This window comes from Stenella coeruleoalba (genome assembly GCF_951394435.1).
Source record: "Stenella coeruleoalba genome assembly, chromosome: 4".
Classification (NCBI taxonomy): Eukaryota; Metazoa; Chordata; class Mammalia; order Artiodactyla; family Delphinidae; genus Stenella; species Stenella coeruleoalba.
Genome location: NC_137149.1, coordinates 130504140 through 130530016, shown reverse-complemented (window position 1 = coordinate 130530016; position 25877 = coordinate 130504140). Strand labels below are relative to the sequence as shown.

Here is a 25877-nt window from a genome sequence, read left to right as displayed (position 1 = left end):
TAAAAGTACCAGGCATTGGATTGAGGGCCCATTCTTTAGTATGACCTCATCTTAACTTGATTACATCTGCAAAGACCCTATTTTTAAGTAAAGTCACATTCAGAGGTATTAGGAGTTAGGACTTGAACATACCATTTTGGGGGAGAAGACAAAGTATGTATTGAAAACTCACCTAATGAGGCAGATTGGTGTAGTAGAAAGGACTTAGAATTCAAAGATCTTAACCAAGTGCTGGCTGCTCTTAAAACTTGAGGAATTACTTAGCACCCCCCTCCCCTCTTCACTCACAGGGATCTTTAAAAGACTTAATGGGCAATGAATGTGCTTTGGGAATGTAAAACTGTTCATTATAATTATATTTGCAATTATAAAGGGATACCAGTGTCCTTTTTTTTTCCTCCTAACTTTGTACTTGAAAATTTTCAATTTCAAGCCTGTAGAAATATTGGATAGTCCAACAAATCTTCGTTGGTTGGTAATATTTTGCCCTATACATATATATGTATATTTATATATATAGAAAGAAAGAGATTTATTTATATAATGTATATCTATTTAATGAACCATTTGCAAGCAATTTTCAGACTCTAGGGTAATTAAATATTAAGTGTATTTAAAATACTGATATTTATTCATTCATGAGCTGTTCATTGAGGCATTACTATGTACCAGAACATTGGCTAAGGAGGGGTACAAAAATGTGACACATTTCAGGCAGCTGCCATTCTAATAGGAGGGACAGAGACATGAATAGTTTCCACATGGTGATAAATGCTGTAGTTGTAGTCTGCACGGTATGGGACAGAAATGTCCAGGAGGATCACTCCGTGCTGCCTGGGAAGAAGAGGAGGGTTAGGCAGACTTTCCAAAAGAAGTCTATGTAAGCTGAGATTTGAAAGATGTAATTTGCTAGGTTAGACAGAGAGAGGGAACACTAGGTGCCAGGACACCCTGGTCCGCATTTTGTAATCATTTAACACTTAAATTTTAGCCACCTAAAACATGTATTTCCCAAATTTATGCATGCAAAGAATCAGAAACCAAAAGCGAAATATTGGGTTGGCCAAAAAGTTCGTTCGGGTTTTTTGTAACATCTTATGGAAAACCCAAACCAACTTTTTGGCCAACCCAATACTTTTTTTTTTTTTTTTTTTTTTGCGGTACGCGGCCTCTCACTGTTGTGGCCTCTCCCGTTGCGGAGCACAGGCTCCGGACGCGCAGGCTCAGCGACCATGGCTCACCGGCCCAGCCGCTCCGCGGCATGTGGGATCTTCCCGGACCGGGGCACGAATCCGTGTCCCCTGCATCGGCAGGCGGACTCTCAACCACTGCGCCACCAGGGAAGCCCCAACCCAATACTTTCAAAGGGATTTAGTATTACTTCTTTAAATAAAATAGACTTATATAGCATTCGTTACTCTTGATAATGTTCTGATTGGTTTAGAAAGAATGAGTATGCATTGCTTTTCACATTAAGATACTTCTTTTGAATTTTATTGTACAAATGATGATATAGGATAAATCTAAGACCATTTGCTTTGATTGAAGCATGTAAAACATTTGGCTACTCATTATTATAAAAAACCTGTGTTTTACCTTTCGCTTTTAATATGCTATCTCTAACAATTAAAGGCAAACTCTAACCAGCATTAGGGTTGGTCAGCTTAGTTTTAAACCATGCTTTCCTGTCTATATGCAGGAAATCCTAACAGCAAGAGATGGTCCTTTATGCCACACAAGAGTAAAACCTGCTGAAAACATTCATTTCGAAAGCTTTTCTTAAGTGGGCGTTTTTGTGATCATCAGCAACAGAAGTTGGGCATGTTCTGATATTTCCATTTTTGAAGGGAGAGGTCCTTGAAGTTTATTTGTTTGTTTCCTTGTCTCAAGATTAATGGTATATATTTCCTGAAATGTGCACGTCCTCAGTGTTTTAATGTATTCTGGAATTCACTCCCCACCGCTGACCTAATGCACAGTGCAAGCTGCAGCACACAACACAGCTTCCCTCTTCTTGTCTGAAGTGGGGCATGTGTCTCTCCTAAGATCAGAGTTTTGGCCCTCTAACCACTCGTTTTAGCCACCTGCAGGACCATAGGAAATATTTTTTTCTGCTAGGTCATCTTTTCTGCTCTGGGACTGATGAATTCTTTCTGTAAGGTGGGGCCCATTTTTATAATAACATGTTTTTTCATTCCTTTATTTCCTTTTTAGCAAATGGTGAATTGTGTAGATGAACTTCACTCTGAAGCACTGAAGTGGAGTACATTTATTGTTCCTCAATTGAAAATTTGCATACCTCACAACTGGATCTGAAGCCTTCTTTATTTAAACACTGCATTTCTTAGTCTTGATTTAACTAGGCATACAGATTCTTAGGTACCCAAGAATGTCCAATAATATGCTAGTAAAGAAAAGAAGTAAAATATTTGTGTTTTTTAAAAAAATGTCAGCTCCAGCATATTTACTAACTAGCGTATCATAAAACAATGAAACATGTTTGGTTTCTGTGCTGTCCACAGATGACTTACTTAGGTTGAAATAAATGCCAAACTCAGAAGTATGAATTTTAAATCCTGAGTGAACTAAGTGGGAAGAAAGTGTTTCTCTTGGGATAAGTAATTATTAGTAACTTATTGTTAGATTATAATTCAATCAAAATATATTGTTTGCCCACTGTATTAGTTTTCTGGTGCTACTGTAACAAATTACCACAAGTTCAGTAGCTTAAAAAATACAAATTTAGGGCTTCCCTGGTGGCGCAGTGGTTGAGAGTCCTCCTGCCAATGCAGGGGACGTGGGTTCGTGCCCCGGTCCGGGAAGATCCCACATGCCGCGGAGCGGCTGGGCCCGTGAGCCATGGCCGCTGGGCCTGCGCGTCCGGAGCCTGTGCTCCGCAACGGGAGAGGCCACAGCAGTGAGAGGCCCGCGTACCGCAAAAAAAAAAAAAAAATTATTCTCTTACAGTCTGGAGGTCAGAAGTCTATAATCAAGGTGTTGGCAGGGCTGCATTCCTTCCGAAAGCTTTCCTTACCTTTTTGAACTTCTAGAGGCTGTTTGCATTTCTTGGCTTGCGACCCCTTCCATCATTCCACCTTCCTGCTTCCATTGTTGCATCTCCTACAGTTCACTTTGATCTCCTGCATCCCTCCTATAGGGCCTACCTGGATAATTCAGGATAATCTCCCCATCTGTATATTCTTACCCTAATAACATGTACGAAATCCCTTTTGCTATATGAGATAGCATTCACAGGTTCTGGGGATTGGGATGTGGATGTCCGTGGAGGAGCCATTATTCAGCCTGCCACACCCACTAAATTCCAGGTATTTTGTGTTGTGCTAGGTAAATAAAGGTGGAAAAAAAAAAGTGAGGGAGCTCAGTGCTCAGTTATTTGCTCTTTGGACTAAGTTGTATTTTCAGTTTTTCTGTAAGTTGTTCTAGGGCTGCTACCTAATTCTTTCAGGCCTTGAAGTTGGATGGCTAGAGGAGGAGTTTATTTATCATCATAAAAGAAATACAGATTTCTAGGATTATCTTCTCATGCTTATATTTCTAAGAGAGTATAAGCTTTAAATCATAAATTCAACAAATATTTAAGCATCCACTCTGATAAATGTACACTGAGTCCTGCAGATATACCAGTAAGCAAGCTACACCATGTCCTTACCTCTGTGGACTTTACAGCTAGGTCATTCTCCTGAAATCCCTTTGTCACATAGCCCCCTGTAAAGTTCCGTACATATGAGAACTTAGCTAGGTCTCCTGAGTGTATTTTTTAGATTCTGATTTGGAGTGTTTTCGGGTTTTTGGTTTTGGCTTTAGTTTTTGTTCCTGTAGTTAAGTTTTAGGTGTTTCAAGTTCGAATTTTTAATACAATGTTGGAAAAATAATGACTGAAATATCTAAATTTTCCTTTTTATAGATGTTTCATTTGGATCCTTTGAATCATACAATATTTAATCCAGAATTATTTCCACCAGAGATGCCACTGCCAACAGGTAAGAAAATTCCTCATCTCTGTTGCCCTGTCATTTTACTTTTGCTTTCTTTAAATTCAGGATTTTCTGTACATTCTTTTAGAAAGTCAGTGAGGTACCTGGAAAGGAAATGGTGATTTATGTTTTAAAAACCAATCTTTTGGGACTTCCCTGGTGGCGCAGTGGTTAAGAATCTGCCTGCCAGTGCAGGGGACACGGGTTTGAGCCCTGGTCCGGGAAGATCCCACATGCCGCGGAGCAACTAGGCGCCACAACTACTGAGCCTGTGTTCTGGAGCCCGTGAGCCACAACTACTGAGCCAGTGAGCCACAGCTACTGAAGCCCACGCGCCTAGAGCCCATGCTCCACAACAAGAGAAGCCACCGAAATGAGAAGCCCTTGCACCACAACAAAGAGCAGCCCTCACTCGCTGCAACTAGAGAAGGCCCGCATGTAGCAACGAAGACCCAATGCAGCCAAAAATAAAAATAATATAAAAAAAAATAAATTTATAAAAAAAAAAATCTTTCAGTATACTTTTTTGGACTGTGTTTGCACAAACATTACCCATTGTATAACTGACAGTTGTTGCTGATATCTGCTAGCACAGCTCAAAAGGAATTTCTTTACTCCATGTAGGATTTTTCCTTTCACCCAATCTTGTTATCTCTGGTGTCTTTATAACTCCTGTTTCCTTTGTCCCAGGCAAACATGAGGCAGTCTCAACTCCTCAGATCTATTCCAAAAACACTTTTGAGTACCTATTGTGTGCCAGCCAGTATACCAGACACTGGGAACATAAATTGTACAAAAATAATAAAAGTCATCTCAGTAGAAAAATCATCTTTTTAAAAAGCTTTTTGCTTTATGTTCTGACCAGTTGGATAAACTCATGAGGATCATCCTTCCTCCTAACGTGACTCTATTAATTATCCCCATCAACAAATTGTTTAATCTCATATGGCCGATTAAAAAAAGTCAACTCAGTCTCTGTTTTTATTTATTGATTCTTACGTAAGCTTGTTGTGATAGCTCTTTTTATGTGCTCCTCACTTCACCGGGGGACTCGCCAGATGTTCACAAGCTATGTGAGTCAATTTTGGAAGTTGTATGTAACAGAGAGTTGTGCGATCACTGAAGTGGGCATCAGCTATTCTATTTACCATGGATTTGCTTGTCCTCAATGGGAGACTTTATCCAATTTGTATCATCGTCATTTAAAATTAGTGGTGTTACTCTGGCACTTTTCATTTTTTAGATCAGATGTTTTTCTGCATTTTTATATCTATTATTTCTAGAAGTTCATGGGAAGGGAAAAAAGTAAATCTGCTGTACCTTCACCTTCATTAGCTTCACGAAGTGTGCTGCTGAGCCCTTTCTCTCTTTACCCCACAAAACATATTTTGTAGGCTACTGTACCTGAGATCTCCTCAAGTGCTGTCCAGTATAAGCTCTCGGTCAGCTTCCTGTGAACAAGTAAATGTCTTGGTAGCTTCTGTGTTTCCTGTGAACTTCTTATTCTGAGGATCAAAGTCTTTTTCTTGGTACTGATACTTTATTGAAAACATGAAAGGTTCTGACCTCAGGAAGCATATTCCATTTAATGCCTTGTAGATGCCAAACAATATCCTGATGCAGATGCTTTCTTAGTGTTTTTATTTCATCAAGTTTATGGCGATAGAAATAAGATGATCAAAAGAACTATCTCAGTAAATATTCTATAGTCAGAGCTTCATGTTGTAGGAATTATTTAGCCCATAACATTAGAAAAACTTTTATAATTATACCTCAAAATCATATTTTCCAGTTATTACCTCATCATTTTTATTGTCACATACTTTCCCTCTGCATTGCAGTGGCATAGTTCAGTTTTTATAAACCAAGATGTATGGATGTTTTATTCACATTTTAGAGGGATAGAGAGGTAATATAAACCAGTACTAATTTGTAATTTTCATGTAGACTGTTTTATATTTCTTGAAATCTAAAACCATTAGTAGTTTTGCTACTTGTGGAAAACTATCGGATATGGCACGACTGCTAGGTCTATAACATTATGCTGTAGGATGTCAGTTCATGGCATAGAAATGCGGCCAAGGAAAATTGGCATTAAAACAAATATATGCACATCAAATCTAATTTTCTAGTTGATTTAATGTTTGAGTGTGTTCCCTGAAAGAGAAAAAATGGCCCCATTTCACTAATAAAATTCCCAAACCTTAAAATTTCACATATTTAAAGGAAATTAAATCATACAGCAAAAATAATAGCAAAACTTCAAGTATTTTTAGAAGAGTTAATAAGAAATGAGAGACTTGAAGTTTGGTGTAAATGTGTTCCAACTCCTCTATATCTTCCATGGCATCCAAATGTTGCCTTCTTTTTTTTAACTGAAGTATTGTTGATTTACAGTGTTGTGTTAATTTCTGCTGTACAGCAAAGTGATTCAGTTACGCATATGTATACATTTTTTTATATTCTTTTCCATTATGGTTTATCACAGGATATTGAATATAGTTCCCTGTGCTATTCATATACAGTAGGACCTTGCTGTCAAATGTTGCTTTCTTAAAGACTTCTCTTCTTCATAAGTTCATTTAGCTTTCTAGAGGGAATGTTAATGAATAGATTTATTATATTGTTGTACAGACTTTATATTAGCAGTGTGAAAATATTTCCTTTTCTAATCAGTTTTATCTCCTTATCAGAAATTAAATTCTAGCCATTTTTTGGAATTTTAAAATTCTAACAGTTTCTTTTCTAAAAGTAGTTAAATACATCCAGGAATTAATTTCATACAGACAAGAGAAGATAAGTTACCTAAATTATACTACATTGGTCAGTCCCTACCCTTTTTTCTTGTGTATGTCTCAGTTCAAATTCAGTCATTTTTCAACTGACTTCCTTGTAAATTTCTTGAATAATAACAGGAAATAATTATACCTTAGTTTCCTACAGTTTTCTAGCCTTATCCTGACTGATCATAATACTGAAAAGGTAAAAATAAATCCTCTCTCAAGTTAAAGTTTATTTTTAATTTCAACCTGAAAGTTTAGCTTTCTTAATAAATATACTTATCTAAAATAAGTCTTGAACTTCTGTCCTAGAGACAGTGAAGGTTGAAATGGACACCAAAGCATTCTAGAATTTTTTTAGTACCATTTTAATTTACATTCAAACAAGTGAGAAACACCATGAACCTTTATGTATTGCAGAGCTATGGATTATTTTACTGTTGACATAAAAACCAGCTGGGAAGCTTAGGGACTTTCTCATATTGAACAAATTTGAATTTATACTGTCAGAGCTTCTGATTTTCCTTTGAGTTTCCAAACTCGGGTATAGCAGGCTATGGATTAAGCTTCTAGTATTCTTTGTTTTTATAACAATTAATTGGTATGCACCTATCTAAATTATTTTCAGAATTTTATAAAATGCTTGTTTTAGAACAGAGTTTATATCAGAGCACAGTATTCAAAAGTTGTATACAAACATCAAAAGCTGTGAGTTAATAAGAATCTACCATGTCTGAGAGACCAAATTAAATTTGGGAGGGAGGAGGAACAAGCTAGCCAGTTAAGGAATGAGGGCAGTACTTATGGATTCTGAGTATTGGAAAGGAACCAAAAACTTAGTGTAAGGAAAAGCGGATAGCCTGAGATCGTTATATGTGTGTTTCACGTGTAGGCACTAGCTCAGTCTCTTGTAATTTCACATTAAGCACATTCTCTTTGAAGAATGGAAATCAGTGTCTAATGATATGACGGCAAAAGAAAATTTCATAGTGCCCAGGAAGTGGTTGCTGCTTTTAACTGGTATTTGTGTCATTTAAAAAATGCTTTGTTAGTGGACATGATTGTGAAGGCTGTTGACGCCTTAATCCTTGCCAGACATCATGCCTTTTGTCGGGTTGTGCAATGCGCCATCACCATTCAACAAGACGTTTATATAGTGTGGTTCTCTCTGACGGTGTAAAACTGTTGTTAAAATAAGGATAAATTTAATATTCAAACAAGGAAGATATATCCTTGTGGAATTTTAGCTAAAACATTTATTTGAAGCCTATATTTAAAAACATAATTTCAGTTTTTTTACTTCTTTTATATGTATATATTTTTCTTTTTACCAAATTTGAGAAGCCTCACAGTTTCTTTTGGTTTCTGTTTGTTGTTTTGTTTTTAGCAGATGGCCCATACCTTCAAATATTAGAGCAACCTAAACAGGTAAGAAGATGAAAGGGGTGGGACTTTCTCTTTAATTGTTAGATCCATAAGTCTAATATTAATATCTCAAGCACCAAATAAAATAATAAATGAATTTTACAAAGGAAGTACCTTATCTGGAAGATCAACAACCTGACAAATTATATGACAACTTTATTCATCCACTTTACATTTCTCTTAGTCATTCTTCACACTCTCCTGAGCCTCAGTATGTAGTTCTGTAAAACTTAATTAGAGATCCTTGATATCCCACGATCTCTACTAACTTTGCTTACCAGCCACTCCTAGGAGAGGCATAGGTTATCTCCACTCATTTTCATTTATAAGGGAATACACATGCATGCAGTTCATGTACGCTGAGTTACGTCCATCAACATGTCCCTGCACATGCAGTACTTCTTAGCCTTCCTCCTTCCTTTGGAGCTCCAGCCTTCTCTGTTCTGTCTTTGAAACATGTAACCTAAGATACTAAAGGTACCAGTAGGGTGTAGAGAAAGTATTAGAATGGACGGTTGAGTTCTCTCTGGTGTTAGCTTTGGACTCAGTCTCTTTGTAGTCAGGAGAGGAGCATTTTATTTTATCAGGCTCTTCTTCTTACTACTAGATTCTATAGAGGATACCTGGCTTGAAGTGGCCTCCTCACCATGCCCCCATGGGTGAATAGTTATTAGAAATTGTATGGGACCAGTGCTATCAAAGAGGAGGGAAGAGGATCTCTAATATTTGCCTATAGGAGATTTCAGTCATTGAGGGATGGAAATAATGGTATAGTCTTCTGCAAAATGAGGACAAAGTCGGTAAATCTCCAAATGGATGTGCTTATTAGCACATCTTTGTGAGACTGAGGATGAGTGTACCTGCTCTCTTGAGTTATATCATCCAATACCTTTCCTAAATGTTTTTAGTAGCTCAGGCAAGTAAGTGTAACACTTAACAAATGCTAACTGGGTCGAGAACTTAAATAAAGCATGGTTGTGGTTACTCTAATCGTGGCCTTATATATGTATTTGGATTTTGGTCAAGATGTAAAGGATGTAAATATCTTAACTATGACCGAACAGACTACCCTTACGAGGTTGAACTTGGGTTAACGTTTTTGGTGTGGGGACAGGAATGCCACGTGAGACTTGAGGCCGTTGTTTTAGTCGCTTGCAGGTGGCACACCCTGACCCCACAGGCTGCTGACATGACTTTGTTTTACCTCCGTGTCCAATTCCATAGTGGTGAGTTCCCACAGGAGGCCACTGACTCTCTCAAAGACCCTCCCAGTGGAAGGTTATCCCTTAACATTCTAGGCAGTAGTCTGGCCTCCTGGAAAATTTTCTGAGTCTGTGAAACTGAGAAATCAACTAAACTTTATTTGCATACTAGGTAAAATGTGTTTTTCAAATATCCATTTTCATAAGCATAGCGCTACAATAAGAATTTTTAAATGCAGTTTCTTACTATGGGTCCAGTAGTCACAAGGAAAAATTGATACTTATGATTTATTTGAAGGGTGGGTTACATAAGTCCAAAATTCAAAATTTAATTCGCTATTTGTGGATGTGTAAAAGCTTATCTGAGTAAATCAGTGTGTTTGCTTACCAAACTGATAATATTTTGATGTCTGACTCCAGTGAAAGTAAGAAGATTGTATTTAAGTCAGACTTTCTGACCGGATGGTTATAGCCTTGCCTTTGAGGTTGATGACTCATTTTAAGCAAATGGAGTTACTGAGATGAATGGCTGTGGATTGGCAAACCTTTAATCTCAAAAATTTAGAATCTGAAATGCATCCAGACTATACATTTGAAGACATCCTAGCTTCCTTAAAAAAAAAAAAAAAAAAGTAATAAATTTCTATCCTCAGGTTAGAAATTCCTTTGCATGGAAGTTTAATACTCTTATCCAACCATGAATAATGTCTATTGTTTTTTAAATGATAAGCAAGCTATTAAGACATGTCTCTTTACTCATATTCTATTTGAAACCACTTCCATTAAGATATAAAAGTATATGTATAAGTACTTATTTTTCCAATTGTCCTGAAGGAATTTTGTGATTAAAGATAATGAATTAATTTATTAAGTTTAAAAAATAAAATCTAGAAAAGTGTTCTTTTGTCTTTGGGGTCTCTGCCACAGAGACCTGTGGGTCTTTTCCCCAGCTCTGACAGAGATGAGTCACAGCATAGACTACTAATCTTTAGCGTATCCAGTTCTGTTGCATATTATTAAGTGCTAATTATCTAATATTATTTAAAAACTGAACTTGTATTTAAATTGATTAACAGTCAGGTAAATCCCTATTTTATGGCTAGTCAATTCTGGAGGCTGTTACACACGCTGTTGCTTTTTCATGCTTTTAGAAATTTCACTTAATTATTAAAAATAAGTCAACTTGGGCTTCCCTGGTGGCGCAGTGGTTGAGAGTCCGCCTGCCGATGCAGGGGACACGGGTTTGTGCCCCGGTCTGGGAGGATCCCACATGCCGCGGAGCGGCCCGTGAGCCATGGCCGCTGAGCCTGCGCGTCTGGAGCCTGTGCTCCGCAACGGGAGAGGCCACAACAGTAAGAGGCCCGCGTACCGGAAAAAAAAAAAAACAAAGTCAACAGCCTTTGTCTATAAAAGGTATAGGTCTGAATTTGTAACTTTTTTTTTAGTTTGAATTTTGTGCGAAGCAAAACAGAGGATAATTGCCTCCAAATGACTAACCTCAAAAAGCTTCCCAGGTGTTTAGGTTTGGGATCTCCCGAGGAGCCATTTGCAAGAGTTGTTTTAGGTGCCACTTTGATGAGTTGATCATACACACCAGACCCATGTGTGACTTGAAGCAGTTTCCCCGACTAAGCAGTTGATCATACACACCAGACCCATGTGTGACTTGAAGCAGTTTCCCCGACTAATTTACTTCAGGCCTTATTTGTCCCATTAAATATGCTTTAGACTGATCCTCTTTGGAAATTAGAAAATTCTCACAGAATTTAGAAACAATTTCAGGTGCTTTCATTAGTTCAGGGTACCAGGACCTCTCAGACTGCTTTTCAAGACCCTGTGAGGCATAGTGAAATGCAGTGCAATCTAAGGAGGGCAGAAATTTTACATTGGTCTGTGAGCTCAAAGCTGTCAAAACCTTCGTGTTTGCTGGGCTCCACTGTCCAGTGTGCAAGGGAGAAAGCCCTCACCACCAAGTAGTGGGTGTTCGAAGCTTCTGATGCCTAGGGATCCAGTAGTGTTTATATGAAGTCAACCCCACAGTAACATAGATGAAAGGTGAGGATGTTCCTTAAAGTGCATTAACATATTCTTTTCACTGAAGGGTGAATTTGAAAATAGGAAAACCATCTGGTCAAGTGACTGTATAATTAAAACTACTAACACTACCACAAATTGTTTGACATCGTTATAAAGTTGAGTCTTTCAGGGAAAATGTTGAAAGCTCCCTTAATATGATGATGAGAGCCATTCTCATAAGTGCTCTTGTTTTATTCTTCGTATACAAATATGCACAGTTATAATTGTTAGCTTTGCAAGTCATAAAATGTTAGAACTGGAATAGATCTTGAGTATGGTCTAGTCTAACCTTATTTGTATAGATAAAAAAACATAGAACTTAGGTGTTTATCAGCCCACATAGTAAAGGCTTCTAGCTAATTCTTAATCGATTTACTATGTCTATAAAGTTCTTGAGTTAATATATAAAGGGACTATCTAGTTTTGGATTTATTCATGTCAGTTAACATGTCCAGCTGGAGCTGATAATAGCGATAATCTTAAAACTCTTCTCTTCTGAGCTGTTGAGAGTTGCTGACCAGATGTGAGGTCTAGCGTAGGTAGGGTGTGTTCTACAACGCTGATGCGATATATTTAACAAGACATTTCTGTATGCCCTCCTGGACCAGCTGTCATCGGAGTCGATAAAGGAATTCCTTCAAGAGTCAGAGAAGCTTAACTTTGAGTCATATGGCCCATTTCAGAGCTTGGCAGCAGCAATTCGAGATGAGGAAGCTGATGCAAACAAGCTGTAGCACGTCGAGTCTAAGGCTTAAACTCTGCAGCAGGTTACTGTCCACATAGCACAGCAGGAGAGGTTCCGCAGGGCCAGGGACCTGGCTTTTAAGCCACAGCTCAGTGCACAAGTATCAATTACCATCAATGTTTGTAATAAGGTTATGGGAAAAGTGGTTCTCATCTACATCTTTCACAGTTTATGTTTTTCCTTTAATACACCAAGCATTTGAAATTTGTATAACTTTGTCCCTATAATTTTTCGTAAGTATTTCTCAAACTTGTTCACCTTGTGTTTACCTTTGCAGAGAGGATTTCGTTTCCGTTATGTGTGTGAAGGCCCCTCCCATGGCGGACTCCCTGGTGCATCTAGTGAAAAGAACAAGAAGTCCTATCCTCAGGTCAAAGTAAGTTCGTGGTATCTTTCCATGTGAATTCTGGAAGATTTGATGTCCTAGGAGCAAAAGAAAGGAACCATTTAAATATAACTACCATTTGCCTCTGTGCCTAAGCTGAAGTGTTCACGTGATTATTATAATATTTAAATAGAAATGTCTCTTAGCAATAGAGGTGACAGATTTTAAAACTCTGTTAATATCTCCATTTAGTCTCAACAAATTGTCTCAACATTAACTAACAGAACTTTTATTATTTCTTGATAATCTTAAAGGGTTTTTTAGTTGTATACTTCCTAAAACTGTAATAAGTCTTTGAGAGAGTGCTTGATTTCAGCTCTTTGGAGTTTTAGTGAAAAACAAACCTCAGTTGAAAAACAAAACTTCAGTGCCTGAATTCAGATCCAGACTCCGTGCCTTTGCCTGGGTTATCCAACACTACTAAACCTCAGTACCTGAATGTGCAAAATGCAGACATGTTAATGGTCTCTACTTCATAAAGTCTCTAGAGATTGAACGAGAAAATGTATCTAAGTGGTCCACAGAGAGCCTGGCAATACCATAGGGCCTCTGCTTGGGCAACTGCGCGTCCACATGTGGTGGTGCTTGGAATGTAGTACTTCATGATATGCTGTGGTGGGCTTGGCCGAGCCTTTTCTATACCTTCAGGTTCTTTTTCTCTCTTTTTATTTAATTGGGAATATCTTCCGCTGAGGTAATTTGAGTTTTTTATTTTCATAATGTGATGTCTTGTTTCATAGACTGATTGCTATCAGTTTTGCACATAAACCAGTCCATAATTGCAATTTCATAATTTATAAACATTTTCATTTGTTCAGTGATTCAAGGCTTTGGCAAAGGTTATCAACTCAGTTTCCACTAAGGTGTGCGTGCCTCTTAGGATATAACATTCTTTTGGCCTCAGTCTTCTTATTGGTTTGGTGTTGTGAGTAGGTGAAGGGCAGCAAGACAGACCTCCAGTAAAATCGTGATGTCAAGGAAATTTGTCTTTGGTTTTCAGCCTTGCATTTTATACCCTCCCTCTCCTCATATCCCACTTCTAGGTCCAGCCCTTTCTATTTTCTTATCCCGGATCTAAAACAAAATCCTGTGATTCTTTACCTCTTCAGAATATTATGTAGTATTGGTCCTACCAATTGTATTAGCATTTTAAGTCTCCTGTCCGAGCTCTCCTGTGGAATGAAAGATGTTTTTCCTGTTAAGGGTCATTAGGCAGGGTAAATATGATGTGTTTAGCCACAGTCTTATGGTCTCAAGTCCTTTAGAATCTGAATGAGGAAAGAGGCTCAGCAATAAAACAGGGGAATTAGTATTTATTAAGCACCAAAGATTTGCGAAGTGCTTTACGTACATTATGTCCTCTATCCTCAAACAACCCTGTTAGGTAGAAAGTGTAAAGCCTGTGAGGAAACTGAGGTTCTTAGAGAGGAGCCTTGCTGTCCTCAAAGGACCCATGGCTCATCATCCTACAGCAGGCTCTTGCTTATTGAACTCTTATATGGAACGTGTGCATTTGGGGTGCTGAGGGCCGGGACCCAGGGGACAGGACACAGGAGGACAATGGTGAGATAAGGCGCAGAGAATTACAACTCTGGACAACATGGGAGAGGAGCTCAGGGGTAAAGGGTACTCAGATACTAGGGAGTCAGATCCAGCACTTATCTTTTTAACACCTGTGTCTGTGTGTCCTGTATATAAATATTGTATGTGTCTATACATGTGTACTTGTAATAAGGATAGTTGAAAGATACATGTTATCTGCATTGACACTGATTATAATTACTGAAGAATTAGCATTAAGAGAAAAACTGGGAGTTTTTTTCTAGACTGTCTCTGTACAAAAAAATATAAATTACAGTATTTTCAAGAACTGCTTACTCCTATTGCTCCAGTCTTCTGTGGCTAAGTGACAGTTCTTGATACTAAAAACTACATGACATTAGCTTTGTTATAAATTTGTTACCGAATAAAAAAACTATATATCCATTTATGCTCAGTCTTCATACATCCTTCTCATGTAGTGGTTGTTGCCTCACATTTACAAAATAGAAATAAAACAACCTAATGGACATTAGATGTTCTTCTCAACTCATAGTTTCTGTATCAAGGCGTTTAATACTTAGTGGGAAATCTAGATACATAAACAACTAATAATAAAGGAAGTCAAAATGTAAATGTGTAAGATTAGTTGTTATTGAACTTCAGCTACAGCTTCACTGTTTCACCCAATTATATTTTTATTCACTAATTCAACATATATTTATTAAGCATTTAATCCAGTTGTAAGAAAATGAAGAATAGTTTAGAGAGTCTATTACAAACTGTCATTGTTCTCTTAGCCTGTCATCATTCACTCAGAGTTTAAATGACTCTGCTCTTTGTAATGGTTAAAGGAAGTAATTTTATTTATCTTTGAAGCTCTTAATCAGAAGGATGGGGAGGAGGGAAAGAGTCAATCATGAGGCAATTTTCCCAGAGCTCTTCCAATATCACTTTTTTTTTTTTTTTTTTGCGGTACGCGGGCCTCTCACTGTTGTGGCCTCTCCCGTTGCGGAGCACAGGCACCGGACGCGCAGGCTCAGCGGCCATGGCTTACGGGCCCAGCCGCTCCACGGCATGTGGGATCTTCCCGGACCAGGGCACGAACCCGTGTCCCCTGCATCGGCAGGCGGACTCTCAACCACTGCGCCACCAGGGAAGCCCCCAATATCACTTTTAATATATAGTGTTTTTCACAGAGGATAGTTGAGGGTGACCTTTTGGTTTACAAATGGATTTTTAAATCTCTCTTGCCTGTAAAATTTAGGCAGAGGAAGGAATTGCTTTCAGTGTGTATCTTTACCAGGAGGATCTTCACAACTGTACATGTATCTGGCAGTAGTTCAGTAAGCACGCACTACTTGTGAGGCTGCAAGACAAGCGGTGAGATAGATACAACTAGCCAGGGATTTGGGTGAGAAAACTTTATACTTTGGAGGGTTTTCCTGTTCATTGTAGGATACTTAGCAGCATCCCTAACTTATACCCACTAGATGCAGTAGCATCCTTACAGTTGTGACAACCAAAATGTGTCTCCAGACATTCCCATGTGTCCTGGCGGGGCAAAAGTGCCTGCTCGAGAACCACTGATCTAGGTGCAGTGTCTAATCAACCTTAACCTTTCTCCTTTGCATACTTTTCTGCTATATAAAGCTATAGTGCATAGGTTATATAGAATTGCCTGAGTATATTATTTTGCAAACGTGTGTACTTTTCCTGATTATTAGATACTTATTTTCGAGTTGATGATCATGGCGACTCTATAATTTCTTATAGAATCTCTGAGTTAGTGTGCCTGGATATTAAGGAGAAAGATAGAAAAGAGAAGAAAAAACATATCCTAAACATTCCATATTCTATGATAACTGCATACCTAAAAGTTAACATAGGAGTTCTGTTGGTTCTCCGTTATAAACTGTTACAGAAGAGAAAGTGAAAGTGGAGATGGATTCAGTCAAGGCTGTAAACCTGCATAGCCACTGGGTGTGAGCAACAGAGGCATCTATGGAGTGGTCCTCGTTCCCCCTTACAGTAGAGGGTGGTGTAATAGCCAGTGCCCCACGCTCTCACCGAATTCCATTTCCACAGGAGCTTCAGAGGGAGAGCATTTACATTTACTGGAAGGAAATGATATTTCTGAAATTTACGTATGCTCCATATTTATTAAAGGACATTTGTTCAGACTTAAGAGTAAAATGTTCCAGGCTCTGTCTTTTCCTCACCTACAGCCTCTTACCCTCCTCTCCCTCCTCCGGCCTCACTCATTCTCTTCTCATCCTGCCTCTGGGAGAGCGCACCACGCGCCCCGGAGCGGCCCCTGGAAGGCTAGTGGTTCAGCATGCGCTTGGTCACACACAGGCAGCAGCAAAGTGTTGAGAGCCAGCCCCAAAGCTGTAGGGGCTGGCTGTGGTTTGGGGGCTGCAGACCTCTAGCTGGGCTTTATAGAGCTTGTAAACATGGAACCCTGCTTGGGTTTCTCTCGTGCTGATTGTCCAAATGTGATACCTCAAGTTTAAATCATTTTAAAACCAACTCTAAGAGCCTACCCCAGTTCTCCTTTTGCTACTGGAGTTTTGTCCTATGCTTAATACCCTATTTCTGATAAGCTGGATGTATGCTAGGCTTAGACACACTCTTACAATATTGAGATTATTTCTAGAATTAGGACTGTTGAACCATCTGGTGTTCTGCATGTTTCTTTCATGTCAAAGAATCCATTAGCTTTCACGGGTCTTGCCGTGGAAGTCTTCACATTCTTTTTAAAAAATTGTTTTAATTATAAAATATTTCATGTGTACGGGACATTTAAAAATTGATGTAAAGAACACCATATACCACCACCTGATTTAACAGGTACAGTCATCCCTCAGTATCCTGGGGGATTGTTTCTGAGATCCCCGCAGATACCAGAATTCATGGATGCTCAAGTCCCTTGTATAAAATGGGGCAGTCTTTGCATATAACCTTTGCACAACCCTTCTGTATACTTTAACTCATCTCCAGATTACTTTTAACACCTAGTACGATGTAAGTGCCATATAAATAGTTGCCGGTGCGCAGCAAATTTAAGTTTTACTTTCTGGAACTTTCTGGAATTGAAAAAATATATTTTCCATCTGTGGTTGGTTGAACCACTGATGTGGAACCTGAGGATACAGAGGGCCAACTGTATCAGCATTTTACCATATTTGCTTCTGATCTCTTTCTAAAATAAAAGATACAACTAAAGCCCCACCCATTGTTCACTTTTTTCTTCTTCTTCATAGGTAAACCACTGCTCTGAATTTTCAATCTGTGATATATTTAATATTTTTACTATACAAGTATGATTCCATGAATACCGGCATTTTCAAGAACATTAATTTTTACTGGTTTCAACTCAAATTTTCTATTATACATGATGGCTTTTTTTCAGGGCAAATAAGAGTTAAAATTGGGCTAAAACACTTGAAGATTAGTGTTCACTTTGATTCTATTGATTCCTTTTTATCATGTAGATAAAATTTCTTCATTCCTAATGTAGAGTTTATTCTGACTCCTACAGGAAAAAATAATAATATTCAAAAATCTAGGGAAGGTAAATATGCAGCCTAATTCTTACATCTTGCCCTTTTTAAAGAAAAGCTTTCCTGTTGTTCAGCATTTAATAATCTATTATACTGCCCTACAAAGTTTCCCTTTAAAGTTTCCTCAGTTCTAATTTCATCGTGGATCTCCTAATGGGAGAGGCTGGCAGAAAAGCACAAGTACCTTCCTCGAGGCGAAGCTTGTCCCTGCCTGTTTTTGACTCAGTAAGGAGTGCCAGGGAAGGCTCATTTCCCTCTTTCCCGAAAGTTAATCATGAGATTTTTGTATTAGTCAAACTACCTTCCTCTTCACAGAGGTGGAAGGGTGCCCAAGAGGAACAGCCCCATGCGGCTTCAGAAACCCTCACCGATTCTCTTCCAGAGTGGCCAGAAAGCACGCATCCTCAGCTGCTGTGACATCCTCCCGCGTGGCCCACTCCGTGCCAACCAGAAAGCTGTCAGTGACCTTGACTCTAAAATACAAATAGCTGACCAGTTGGTATTCTTATTTTCTCTTTAGTTATAAATACCAAATGCAATGGACTACAACTTGAAACACAGCTGATGTAGTGTAACTATTTTTAATTAGATGTTTTCTGAAAGCTGATTCTCACATATGTTTTCTTTCCTTAGTGTTTTATATTGAACAGAAGGTGTGTGTTGAAATGTTTGGGTCAACAACAGCTTTTTTATTGTCCCCACCCCCCACAATTGGGTTGCTTTTTTCCTTTCTTAAGTCTCCACTCTTGGTGCCTTCTCACTTAAAAATCCTAAATGTTAAGTTTCTGTCAAGGTCAAATAAAGACTGGCTGATCTGCTGTGGCATTTAGGGATATCACATATCCTTGTGTAATCTCCCTCTCCTTTGTATGGACTTGTCTGGTTTGGGAGGTTTGCCATTTTAAGGATCTAGTTATAATACTAGTTTTGGGTAATTTAATCTGATTCAGTTAACTAAAAGCAGGGAAGAAGATCACCAATAATCAATTAGGCGTGCACATGAAACCTACTTCATAGCATTTTAAGAAATTTTTATCAATACCCCTAAGCTGTTCACAATTTGCATATGTTAAAAAGGGAAAATAACCACATCCCCTAAATCCAGAGCTCTGCGCTATGTTGAAGAGAAGGGCTTTGTAACCTGGATCCCTTTTACCGGTTTCAGAGGGATTTTGGACTTCTAAATCTATATGCAGAATTTTATGTGTATACATATTTCTGGGGGGATAAGTATAACTTTTTATCGGATTTTCAAAGGGAAGGACTCAAACATGGTTAAGAACCAGTGCTGCAGGGTACCTGTCACTTTCGCTTTCTAACAGCAGCTGATTTTAAAAACTGCTAATAAAAAGCAGCTAATAAAAAATGATATATAAAATGCCTTAAAATTTTTGTAATTTTTAATTTTATATTTCCATTTTTCCATTTTTTTAAAGTCCATTTTCAGTGAGTTGAAATAATTAAGGTTGCTCAACACAAGGCCCAGGAAAACCTCCCTTCACTTTGGGTTTAGGGTGGAAAGGTGGGGAGACTTAGTATCAAAAAGGCAAGTAGGCTTCACTGCATTTTCTTCCTTGCTCTTCCATAGGGATGCTGATTAAATATGAAGTTAACCATTAGTAGTTGAAGCCAAAAGAGAGAAAATTTATTTAACATATATTCATTGGGTACTATGTGTCAGGTCCTGCTCTTGGCAAGCAGACAAAACTCCTTTCCTTGTGTAACTGCAATCTAGACTTCTAGATATTTTTCTTTCACGTAGTTCAGAAGTTTTTCATTTGGCCCCTAGAACCAAATATTACCTTACAGAATGTTTTTAAAAACAGCCCTCTAAATTTACTATATGTATTCCTAGTCTGCATTATGAACTAGAGAAAGCTACTCATGAGAGGAGACTTCTAGCACGGATCATAGCTGTGAAATGTAACCCTCAGAAATTATTAGGAGAACCATAGGCTTCTTGAATTTACAGATTGTCTGAACTTTAAGCTTCATTTTTGTCCATCCTGGCTTGGCGACCTTCCTCTCTTGGCTAGTCCCATTTTTCTTCCATCTGTTTTTCCTTAAATACATGATTGTTCCTGGGACTATTATTTAATCAGAAGCAAATCTCTGATGGCTTCTTCTAACCCCGGTAGTCTCAGTTTGAAGATTATATAGCCTTTCCTCATTCCATTCAGGAATTCGGGTCTCATAAAGTCACATACTGGTTATTCGTCTTGATAAGGTAATAATATACAGGAGAACTGATTTCAGACGCATGCAGCAGCGAGCGGTAACTGGAAGCAAGATCTTAGTTCCCGGACCAGAAGTCCTAACCACTAGACCACAGGGGTCAGTGGCTAGGGCCTGGATCCCTACTTCTTGCCTGCCTTGTCAGGAAGGAATTCAGGCGAGGAGGCAGAAGGTAAAGGGAAAAGTAAAAAGTTTGTTGGGAGAACAAAGTACGTGCAGAAAGACGCACGGGCGAACTCAGAGAGAGAGAGTCACGCCTTTGGGAAGTTTAAATTCTTTATAAAGGGGCAGTTTTCTGGGTCTTTGTCTTCCTTCTGGCCAGTCATCTTGTTTTGTCCCCCCCTGGCTAATTTGTCTCGGGACCCTCCCCTTAGGTGCCCACGCACCTCTAAGCCAAGATGGATCCCGACGTGAAGGTATCTGGGAGAAGCAAGAGTCACCGTGGCCTGGAGTTGTCCCCTGACTTTTGACCCCCAAGGAGCCTTTCTGCACATGTGTAGTGTCTCCCTTGCCCCAGGGAGGGGGGAAGCAGAGATCCCCTGATCCTTTACTCAAACAAGGTTTTGCCCCTCTCTGTTCCTGCCATGACTGTTATCTTAAGGTGTCCACAGAAGACAAAGCCTGGCTATTTACCCCGTCTCTGTCATTGCTTCCATTTCGGAGAGCAAACCAGGAGGCTGACTGTAAATGCCTAACCTGGAGCCCACCTACCTCTTGTCTCAGGAAATGCAAACAGGAGGCTAGATTTAAGTGTCTGGCTTGAAGCCCACTTTTTTCCTGCCTCAGTAGTATGGCCTCCAAAGGTACAACACCTCCTCCACAGGCAAGCTGTTTTTCCACTTGTCAACAGATCTAGAGCTGAGGCTGTAAACTACTCTGCGGTCTCAATCTCCTCTCCCCACCCTCCAGGTAGATTCCAGACCAGAATCCTCTAGTCTCCATTCACCTCTCTGAACTCTCATGAAGGTGGACTGGAAGGTACAAGCAGACTTTCCCACACAATGCCTCTCACCTTTAGGTCCCCATCCACCCAACAGAACAGTTACAAGGATGGGTTGCTGTGCTTATTTATATCATCTCATTTAGCCATCGCAGCCCACTGAAATAGGTTCTATGATCCTGATTTGATAAATGAGGAAACCGAAGTCCAGAGAAGTTAAGAAGCTTACCCTGGGTCTCACAGTCTTTCAGGGATGGAGCCCAAGATTTCAGTTCAGGCAGTGTCATTTAAGAGTGCACACTCTTAACCACCATGGGATACTGTTAAATTATTGTAACATTAAGGGTCTGTCTCTACTTTGGGGATTCTTTAAATCGATGGTTCTCAACCACGGATGTGCATCAGAATCACCCAAGAATATTTTAACTGCAGAGGTGCCAGGGGCCCACTCCACACATGCTAAGTCACAGTGGGTCTTTTAGTGTGATAATTCTTTGATAATTTCTAAGGACTCATGTCATACAATGGCAAGATATAACAGGAGAATGAATAGGTAAAGCATGGTGTAACCATGGAATAGAATATTATGCTACTGTTTAATTCTGAAGACTGTACAGCATGGAAAATGCTTATGACCTAATGTTAAGAAAAACAGGATTTCAAATTTAAAATATAATCACTGAAGTGATTTAACTCAGTGAATGAGTTAAAATCAAGATTAGAGATATAAGAATTACCAAATTTAAAAATAGATCTGAAGTAATTTCCTGGAATGTAGCACAGAGAGAAGGAAAACTTGAAAGAAAGGGTGAGATACAGGTTACAAGAGAAAGAGTAACAGGGGTCTATGTTGAAGTCCTGGAAGGAGATAATAAAGCTACAGATTTCTGGTTCTGCGCTTAGAGGTTCTAGTCTAGGGTGAGGTCCAGGTGGCTTGTGGACCACACTTTTAGATTTTAAAACATTGGCTCTGAAGGCAGTTAGTTCATGGCTGAAATGATGTTGATTCCTAGCTTTGCCACTTACTGGCAGTGTTACTTAACTTGGCCAAGGCTCAGTTTCTTCATTTGTAAAGTTAAGATAGATAATACCTGCTTCATAGGATATAAGTTGAGTTGTTCAGTGCATGGCACACAGTAAGCACTTAAAAATGGTAGTTGCTTCTATTTTTGTATTCCAAAATACACTAATTTGAGTATTGAATGGCAGTTATATTGATTGGTTTATGGAATCATGGAGCTACACAAAAGCATCACCAGTCTACTAATTTATTTTCGGCACAACTTCGCTAATTAGTACTGCTTCCACTCTATTTACACCATGTCCTTCCTTCTATCTGGGATTATTAAGGTAGGAGATGGAAAACATGCCATGTCAAAAGCTTACTGTTAGGGCTTCCCTGGTGGCTCAGTGGTTGAGGGTCCGCCTGCCGATGCAGGGGACACGGGTTCGTGCCCCGGTCCGGGAGGATCCCGCATGCCGCAGAGTGGCTGGGCCGTGAGCCATGGCCGCTGAGCCTGCGCGTCCAGAGCCTGTGCTCCGCAAAAGCACAGGGAGAGGCTGCAACAGTGAGAGGTCCGCGTACCGCCAAAAAAAAAAAAAAAAAAAAGCTTACTGTTAGATGTAACACATGATTTCTTATAAAATCTTATAGGTAGCAAGAGGCCAGAAAGGAATCTATTAAATTCTTTTTAAACTCCTTAACTGTGTTCCCTTAGGCATTATGCATATGATAATTTGCACAAGTATTGTATTACTTTCCTAGGGCTGCCATAACAAATTACCATGAATTAGGTTGTTTAAAGCAACAGAAATTTATTCTCTCACAGTCCTGGAAGCAGAAGTCCAAAATCAAGTTGTCGGCAGGGCCATGCTCCCTCTGAAGGCTCTAGGGAAGAATCCTTCCTTGCCTCTTTCTAGCTTCTGGTGGTTGCTGGCAGTCCTTGACATTCTTTGGCTTGTAGCTGTGCCACTCCAATTTCTGCCTCTGTCTCCAAAGACTGTCTTCCCTCTGCCTTTCTGTGTCTAAATCTCCCTTTCTCTTATAAAGACACCAGTCATTGGGTTTAGGGCCCACCATAATCCAGTCTGACTTCATCTTAATTAAGTACATCTGCAAAGACCCCATTTCCAAGTAAGACCACATTCTGAGGTTCTGGGTAGACATGAATTTTGGGGGGGACAATATTCAACCCATTATAATTGTATTATGGTATTAAGCTTATAAACCAGTGGTTCTGAAAGTCTGTGACAATGACCATTTTAGCCCCATTACGCACTGGGAAAGATATTGACACGTATCCATGGCATCTCTTATATATCATTATTATATACTTAGGGAATAGTAGAAAATCTTTCAGGTTGGAAAGTTTGCCAGTATTTTGAATAATTTATTTCATAAAGTAATTCCTGTGACATTTCTCCATTGAGTAGATGGTGGGCCTTAAATACAGTGGTGTGCCACTGTAAATTGCACAATCTCGAGTAAAATCCAGCTTTTACTTTCAAGTATGGTATTTTGCTCACTAAACCACAGCCCTATTTAACTTCTATAGGACAGATGTCTCCACTTTAGCAACTTAGTGGGTTTACTCAGATCCCGCTAAGTTCCTTACATGAAGCAATTTATTGGTATTAGATGTTCAGCACCTGGAATAATATGTAGTATTGGGTTGGCCAGAAAGTTCATGGTATAGTAGGTAACCAGTAATTATTTGTACAGTGGTCAACGTGCAGGAGATGCTAGAATTATCTTCCCCAAATGAGCACTAGTACTATCATGATGTAGCTAAAGAAGAGACAGATAACATGACATAATAGTAATAGGTTTTTATTGGAAACAGAGAGTCTCTAGCACGCCGTCACAGCTCTCCTCCCCCTGCTGCTCCGTCTTGTTCCTCGCGTCTCAGCAGCCTTCTTTTCCTTTTCCTCCCCTGCTCACCTGACTACGAATCAGGTGACCCAAGTCCTAGTCAATGAGTTGGGACACTATTACTTAGACCCTAGGTATGTCACCAAACTTTTCCAGGTTGAAATAGGCTTTTTCTGCCTCAGTTTCTTCTATCTGTTGGAATCTTTCCACGTCAAGTGAGAGAAAAACCAACTAAAACTAAGCAAAAAATGGGAACTTATTTGATTAGAAAGCTGAAAAGTCCAAAGGAAAAGCTAGCTAGCTTCAAACTCCACTGCATTCGGAGCTGACACTATCATTTGGCTTCTCTCTGCCTCTCAGCTCTGACTTCTCTTATGTAGGCTCCCGTCTTCAGCTCCGGAAGGTGGCCCCTGCAGCAGCCTCAGGCTCATCTGTTAGGGCACCAAGTCCTGTAGCAACAAGTCTGCTTTCCTGGAAGCTGAAATCGGTTAAAGGGGTCGCTGATTGAGGGTTCTGGGCCCTCAGTGGTCTGCGTTGTTTCACAGCCCATTCCTGGAGGTGTAACACTGGGGACAGGGAGTGGAAGACAAAGTGATTACGTTAACAGCCATTCCCAGGCTCCACTCCTGGAGCTGGAAGTGGGGTTAGCTGCACCTCAAACATGCAGACCGAATGGGGGAGGTGGATCTCCAAGAGAAAAATATGAGTACTGGTAAAATTCAAAGAGGGAGCAGAAATAACAAATATCCATTAATTTCTCCGCCCATGAGCAAATTAAGACTTCTCAACCCCCTTCATTACTGAAATTGTGTGATCTTGTGTACTCCCTCGTTAATTAGCCTGTGTGCCATTCCCATTGTTTTATTTTTTAAGTAAGAACTAGTTTTTTATTTATTTAAAAGTGTGACAAAGAAATTCATAGAAATGCAAATAATACAAAGACATATATAGTGAAAAGTAAATTTCCCTTCTATCTAAGATCCCACTCCTCCCCAGAGAGAAGCACTGTTATGAATGTGTATAAGCACATGTGTATCCAAATACATATAAACTGTAGAGCATATTCATTTATACACACACACATATTCTGTTAATCTATAAAACACTCTGCCTCTTGCCTTTTTCACTTAATGAACTTAATGAACATTCCTCAGCAGCTTATAGACCTCTAGGGAAGTGATATAGCAAAATAATTAGTAGCAGACTCTAGAGCACATTACCCTGGGTTCAAATCCATCTCTGCTCCTTATTAGTTGTTTAACCTTGAAGCAGTTGGTTCACCTCTCTGCGTCTGTAAAAGGGGAAGGAAAACAGTCCCTACCTCCCAGAGTTGTTGGGAAGATTCAAATGAGTTAGTATATGTCAAGAGCAGTGCCCAGCACATGGTAAGTGCTCTGAGAATGCCAGCTTTGGGTGTCTACCGTATTCTTTGTAAGGCATTTCATTGATCATATGTAGCTTCTCACTGCCGCTTTTGTACACATACCATCTTTCATAGCATCTGAATCCAGCTACTTTGTTTTGTCAAAGACAAGCTCAAAAAGCCCACCCTGATAATCCTACTTGATCCTCAATGACAAAATGTATTTTGTCATTAAGTTGCCTTTTAATAGCCATGAAGGTTTTTTCTATAAATGTTCTTTATGAATTGTGGGGATGTTTTATCCTGAATTTATTTTTAGCTCTTTGGAATGTCATTTCAGCTCCTTGTCACAGAATTTATTTCCTATGTAGTTTTCTGACATATTTATCAGTGTAATAACTCCTTCAGAAAGTCTGCTCTGAATTGCCCTCATTTCCCCAACCGAGTAAGTTGACCTCTGAGTGTCCCTCCTTAATAGGCCCATGCTATCTTTGCCTGCGCTTATCACTGTTCCTCATGTTATTTCAGTTACCCACTGACGTGCCTGTCTCCCCGTCTCTAGACTTTGTTTCTTGAGGACAGGCACCATGTCTTACTCTTCATGATATTCTTCTGCTGGGAGATGTCCAAAAAATATCTGCTGAATTAAACTGAATTCTTTTTCATTCTTTGGGCACTCGATTGTTGCTCACCAATTAGAAGCTTAACTAGAAATGGAAACTTAAATAGAAAGTTAGCTCGTTTAGTTAATAAG

The 25877-nt window shown here is 39.3% G+C and overlaps 1 protein-coding gene across 4 annotated transcripts in view; it reads left to right on the top strand.

The window, feature by feature from the left end:
- NFKB1 (nuclear factor kappa B subunit 1) overlaps positions 1-25877 on the top strand; it is a 123175-nt gene that overhangs the window by 23942 nt on the left and 73356 nt on the right. Inside the window, exons 1-4 of one of the 4 annotated variants that reach the window (XM_079919679.1) lie at positions 2794-3326; positions 3926-4001; positions 8166-8203; positions 12501-12599. In XM_079919679.1, the coding sequence (XP_079775805.1) occupies positions 3926-4001; positions 8166-8203; positions 12501-12599 (213 nt within the window). In that variant the 5' untranslated portion in view covers positions 2794-3326. Of the gene's footprint in view, positions 1-2793; positions 3327-3925; positions 4002-8162; positions 8204-12500; positions 12600-25877 lie in introns of those variants that run through there. The other 3 variants (XM_079919678.1, XM_079919681.1, XM_079919680.1) reach the window with 3 other exon arrangements.